A 6361-nucleotide genomic window follows, 5' to 3' on the forward strand; every position below is an offset into this window, starting at 1 on the left:
GTCAAAAATTGAAATGGTGACACTTTGCGCATCTTAACACGTTTTCACCTCTAACCACACAAGAATTCTTGTTTCTTTCCCCTCTTTTTATACACCATTCCCAACATTCACAGCACAAGCAGAGATCACCATAATTCTTTCTTCATATTATTCCCGTAAAAAACCCTTTTTTGTTTTCTTCTCAACAAGGGTTTTTGTTCTTCGAAAATCAACATCACCAAATAAAGGTTTTTGTGTGTTTTCCCTTAACCTTTTCTTACTTCATCTTCTTGAATTCCAATTGAAGATTTGTGCATGGAATTTGTGCATCTTGAAAACCAACAACTGGTTGATCCTCGGCATGTGAATACATACCTACCCAGACGGTCAATTGGGTTGTGTCCAAACTCGAATCTTGATCCTCAGGTACGACATTTACCCCCTCCTGATGGGGTTTTGGGTTTTCGGGGAAACCCAGATGTAATTCTAAGAATGGAGATGGAAAGGTCAATGTCTCTCTTTCAGGTTTGTACATTTTTAAATGTTGATCAAAGTGCCAACTTTCATTGCTCAACTTTGTGATTAATGTTGCCTTTGTTTATAAGCAGATTATGGGCGATGAAGGTTTAGTGCCCTCTCAGGAGGAGGAAATGAAGAGGAGAAATGCTATTGACAAGCTCAAAAAGGTGAGAACATTATGTTAATCAATTGGGAAAAGTGTTTATTTTACATGGGTCAGTGAGAAAGTATCCGTTTCATAGGTTTCTGGAACTCATCATATTGCAAGAAAAGAACTAGCTAGAGAATGAAAAAAAGATAGTAAATTAATATGTAAAATAAATGTGCCAAAGAAAAAGAAATGGAATTAAAATAATAGAACTAAATAACCTTAATAAAAATGTTGGATTTTATTAACCAAAGAGATTCGGCTTTCCGCTATAGTAGATTTGATTGAGTTTCTTCCGATTGTTTTTACTACAATAACAATTATGCCTCAATCTCAGACATGTTGGGGCCGGCTATAAATCTTCACTGGTCATGTTACTTCATTTAAAACTCATCTCAAGCCAATATTGTATAAAATAAAAATAAAGGATACGAGAAGTTCTTTATAATTTTTAATGACCGTATAAATTTCTGAAAGGTTAAACAACTCATAGAAATGCGTAGTTGTTTTTCCATTATGTAAATTCTGTAATTGGCATGAGTTGCTAACTCGGTTTCATTTTTTGTTCATTCTCATTTATCAGATTGTGAGGGAATGGGTTCAGACAGTGGCTTACCATCATGGTCTTCCCAAAAGATACCTCAGGTTTGCATCTGGCACAATATTGACATATGGATCATATGGTCTAGGAGTAAGTCTTAATCCATAACTTGACAGTTACCTTTCTTTTGTTTCGTTGGAGAATGCAGTAGTATGATGACAGATATGTGGATAATAATTTGTGTTCTTGTTATCAAGCTGACATTTTCTTGTTGCAAAATGCAGTTTCAAGTTGAAAGTCTTTCTAAGAGGGAATGTACTTTCAGCGACACAACATTAAAACTGACATTCGTAAACGTGGTTCTATTTTAACCCATAACTGAACACTACCAATCCACGCCCTGGGAGAATGCAGTTTACTGTTTACTTCTCTTCCACTTTAAAAATCACAGCTGCAAGTTGATTGCAGAAAATACTTTGAAGTTGCAGTTTTCTCACCTTCTGACTTGTTTTACTCTTTTCAGGTTCATAATTCAGAGTCAGATATTGATGCATTGTGTGTTGGACCGTGCTTTGCAACAATAGAAGTGAGTCCTTTTCTTATTAGCTTCTTTGAATCTGATTGAGGTTGTGCAGAATTTGATGTGTATATCATTGTGGTTCATGTAGGAAGACTTTTTCATTGTTCTGCACAAAATTCTCGCGAGCAGACCAGAAGTATCAGATATCCACTGTGTCAAAGGTGCAAAGGTTCCTCTGATGCGATTCAAATTTGATGGGATCTCTATTGATCTTCCATATGCTCGACTGAAAGTAATATCTATACCTGAGGTGTGTTTACACTTACATTGTTGTTATTGTGAACAATGGTCAGTAGTTTGAGTAACCATATCAAGTAACCACATCTCAAGTCAGCTCATTTCCAAAAGAAAACAAAGTTTTCATAAATGTATTTATCTAATATTATATGATTTCTGAATGAAGTGTCACATCATATTAGCTTTCTATGATATGGACAGGATGTGGATGTATTCAATCCATTCTTCCTGAAGAATATTGATGATACAAGTAGGAAAAGTCTGTCTGGTGTTCGTGCAAATAGGAGAATTCTTCAACTTGTGCCAAATGTAGAGGTAAGTAATGTTTCTGAGTAGTTATTCCTTATTATGGTTCACTTACCTTTTTTAAAATGAAAGCTTGAGATTGTAGTGATGTACAATTCCTTACCTTTTCTAAAATGAAAGCTTGAGATTGTAGTGATGTACAATTCTGAGTTCTGAACTCTTTACCAAAGTACTTCATGAGTTTGATTATGGTAGTATGAAATTAAGAAAGAGGCTGCTTAGAAACTCTTAGTCAGTTGAGAAATCAGTCACTATCAAGATACTCTAGAAGTTGGAACATTTTGACCTTAGCTACTTACCTGCGAATTTGATTTTTCTGTAGTTGAATAAGCCTGTTCTCATTTTGGGATATTCTTGGGCTGTGTCAGTGTGTTATAGGTTCTTAATTGGTGTTCATTAGTCAGAATTGCCATGTCTTACATAGTTGGATTTGTGGTGATATCCTACAGATATTCCAGGCAGTTCTGCGTTGTATTAAACTATGGGCAAAGAGACGAGGAGTTTATGGAAATGTAAGGATTGTGAACTTTTTATCCTATAAGGATTGTGAACTTTTTATCCTGCTTCTCTATTTTAAAATTTCACTATGACCAAACTTCATCTTGATCATGAAATAAAACTAATGAAGAAATAACCTGCAGTTGCTCGGATTCTTTGGAGGAGTTCATCTGGCAGTGCTTTCAGCATTCATCTGTAAAAGGCATCCAACAGCCAGCTTGAGCGCACTTTTTTTTATTTTCTTCAAGACATTTGCCTTTTGGCCTTGGCCGACTCCAGTAGTTTTACAAGATGGAGTTGCTTGGCCCTTTATTCCCATGGATAAAGTTTTGTGGATGCCAATCCAGTTACCATGTAGCCCATATCAATTGTGTCATTCAAACATTGTCAGAAGTACATTTTTAAAAATCAAGAATGAGTTCATGAGAGGGTATATGCTGACTAAGGTATGTGACTTTTGGAATTAATTTATTGATATATATATATCTGTGTCCTAATTAAATCTTTAATGCTTCCTTTTCTCCCTTTATTTGTGCTTGGCCCTTTTTGTTGGTTGAAGCCTTGAAGGATTTTTGGGACTCAAAAGTTATGTTGCAAATGTGGTGCCTGACCCCCCTTTCCTTTCCCTCTCACTACATGTCATCTTCACTGCAGGATAGGCCAAATTTAGATTGGAACATCCTCTTTGAGCCCTTTCCTTATCCAAGAAAATATGGGAAATTTGTCAAAATTTTCCTCTTAGCTTCTGATAAAGATGAGCTCGGTGACTGGTTGGGTTTTGTCAAATCACGCTTTCGCTGCCTAATTATCAAAGTATGTGACTTGCCAACTGACTTATTGTTTCTCTGTCGTCCAACTCTCTTAGCTTTTGTCAAACATGAATTATATATAATGCTTTTTGCATATTTTCACCTCTAACTAGAAAAAAGAATATTAGGATATATTAGGATAGGTGACACACGACGTTGAATTCTGCTAAAATACCTAGATTTAGTATAATCCAATATGTTGTGGAGAAGTAATTATGCATTCTGGTTACACACTATGAAATCTTCTGTTATGGGCAATTCGCATGCTAGAACTTATTTGATTATATAATATAATTATATGTAATCCAATATGTTGAGGGTAAGTGAAGTGATCATGTTATGTGGTTGGCTTCCAGTAATGCATGATGAGATCTGATTCTTTCTGACGATTACACTTGTTCTAGTACTGTGAACATGGTAGGTATTGTATCAACCGTGATGATGAACTTCAACATTTTAAGGACAATCACTCTTGGGTCTTTATTTTGGTGCATGATGACGACTATTTGAGAAATCTATGTGTAAGGATTATGATGATACTTAGGTCAAGAGATTTTTAGTTCAGCAACTTTAGTAATGAAAACTTGGATATAATCATTAAGCATCAGGGAGAAGAAATCATAGACCGCATAGCGGAGATAATTTTAAAATAATTTACCTATTTAAAGGGTGTAATGGCTTGTCCAAATTTCATAAATATCCTTATTGAGATAAGGAGTATTATAAAAAAATTAAAGACAGCTTAGTTCTTTGTGTAATTTCACCAAGGAAAAAGGGGGTTGTATCTTTGTTGTTTTCCTTTTTTTTTTTGAGGCATCTTTTGTCAAGTCCTGCTAGTGTTATGCATCTTTTGTCCATCTTATTTATAGCATATGGATTCTGAATCAAGCCTTCTATCTAAATAAAGCATTCGGGTACATATAAGATCCAAAGAAGCTAGTGGATTAGAGTAGTTTTGACAATACTGCTCCATGGTAGACTAGAGATGTGATGAGAGTTACCTGATCCTTGATTTTCTTTCTTGCCAGTTTCAGGGAGTCTCTGCCTGGTTTGTCTGGCAATGCATAAAGCAATATCCTTTTACAAGTAGTTCAATTTTATATGTTATTTTTATTTCATGTAGCGAGTGTTGTATTTTGAAGAAACCTTACTTGCTTGATTGGCAGCTGGAGGAGTTGCTGGGGTTTTGTGATCCCAACCCAACAGAGTATGTTGACGTGGATGCATCTGACCCCAATGCCGTTTTCTATTGGGGATTGCCACCTGCTAGGACCGATATGATAAATATAGGTCACGTGGAGGAAGAGTTCTTGAATAGCACGAAGAATGTATATCAAGGCCCAACTGGGAAGATGAAGTTATCAATTGTGCAAGCTGATCAGTTACCTCAAAAGGCTCACTTTGGTAGTAAGCGCCAGAGTGCAAAGCCATGTTGGAGGATTGTGAGGAGCAATCAGCGAAAAGTTCCTGCATACTACAAATACCAACCCATTCGTGTCGATAGATATTTGACCACAAATGCATGTCCCGAGTACCAAAGTGCTGGGGGTTAGGCTGCTGCCGTCCCTTCTAGTCTTTTGCACTTCCGCCGTTTGGTCTTCCACTGAGTGAATAGGTTAATACAGTTTGTATTCGTGGTCAGTACAGAGAAGATTGACAATTGTACATTTTGAGTGTGTTACACTTGTAAATCATCTGAGTGTGTAAATGCTTTTGCTTATGAAACACAGATTGAAGAAATGAACACGTGTCCATGAAAAATGAGTCGTATGGACCTCTTGTTCTTTAATGGATCTAATGTTGCGACTGGTATTCTTTGCGTCAATACTGCAGTTGCTGCTTTACTAGCTTTTACTTGTCAAATTTCTGGTAAAAAACTGAATTTATAGTTTCATCTCCTTCAACACCTTATGCTTTGGGCTATGGATGAGTGACGTTAGAGCCAGTTTTGGTGGCTTTTTTCTCTCTTTTTTTAAAAGTTTGTGCGAGTTCCTTTGACGATCAAGGCTATTCCTATAAGTTCATACTAGTCCAACATTTGTGCATTATGTCCTTTTCACTCACTCTCCAAATGTTCACAATTCATTTCGTCTTCTCACAACTTGACATTTTCTTAGATTCAGTCTGGCTGTAGGGCTTTCTCTTAGAGTTGTTGATTTTAGATCCATTGCAAGTCCTATTTTTCTGATAGATTTTGAGGGTTGATGCTTTAACTGAAACTCTCCTCTCTTCTCTACATTATGTGTGAGTTCCTTAGACGACCAAGGGTATTCCTGTAATTTCATATTGAGTCCAAGCTTTGTGCAATGTGGTTTTTTTACCTACTCTCCAAATGTTCTCAATTCACTGTATCTTCTCACTACTAAGTTTTATGTTGGATTCACTCAGACCTTAGGGTTTTCTCCTGGTTTTGCTGATTTCAAATCCATTGCAAGTCTTATTTTTCTGATAAATTTTGAAAGTTGATGCTTTAACTGAAATTCTCCTCTCCTCTCCAAAATACTTCAAGGTCTTCACTCTTTCTGTTCTAACTAATTTTTTCACACGTGCAACACTAGGTCATGGATTATACAATTTCTAAAATAATTTCAATATTATTAAAGTAAAGTTTTGATTAAATAATTATACATGAAAGAAAAATTATAATTTTTTTTTGTAAATAATAAATACGAATTATTTAAGTTGTCTTTTGAGCCGTATACAATTGAGGAGCCAAAATTTTCATTAAGAATTGTCAAAATATA

At 35.7% G+C, this 6361-nt stretch overlaps 1 protein-coding gene across 3 annotated transcripts; it reads left to right on the forward strand.

Moving 5' to 3' along the window:
* LOC129887384 (nuclear poly(A) polymerase 3-like) lies at positions 1 to 5429 on the forward strand. 3 transcript variants are annotated; one of them, XM_055962465.1, is made up of 11 exons: positions 1 to 504; positions 588 to 665; positions 1230 to 1337; positions 1711 to 1773; positions 1856 to 2017; positions 2206 to 2319; positions 2760 to 2822; positions 2952 to 3254; positions 3463 to 3621; positions 4646 to 4703; positions 4784 to 5429. In XM_055962465.1, exons 1-11 carry the CDS (start codon positions 295 to 297, stop codon positions 4807 to 4809), a joined length of 1344 nt encoding a protein of 447 aa, XP_055818440.1. In that variant the 5' UTR covers positions 1 to 294; the 3' UTR covers positions 4810 to 5429. The 3 variants fall into 3 exon arrangements, with proteins under 3 accessions (XP_055818440.1, XP_055818439.1, XP_055818438.1); XM_055962463.1 differs by lacking the exon at positions 4646 to 4703 and having other exon boundaries at positions 6 to 504; XM_055962464.1 differs by lacking the exons at positions 3463 to 3621; positions 4646 to 4703 and having other exon boundaries at positions 5 to 504.
* The last annotated feature ends 932 nt before the right edge of the window (positions 5430 to 6361 follow it).

Source organism: Solanum dulcamara, chromosome 4 (assembly GCF_947179165.1).
Source record: "Solanum dulcamara chromosome 4, daSolDulc1.2, whole genome shotgun sequence".
Taxonomy (NCBI): Eukaryota; Viridiplantae; Streptophyta; class Magnoliopsida; order Solanales; family Solanaceae; genus Solanum; species Solanum dulcamara.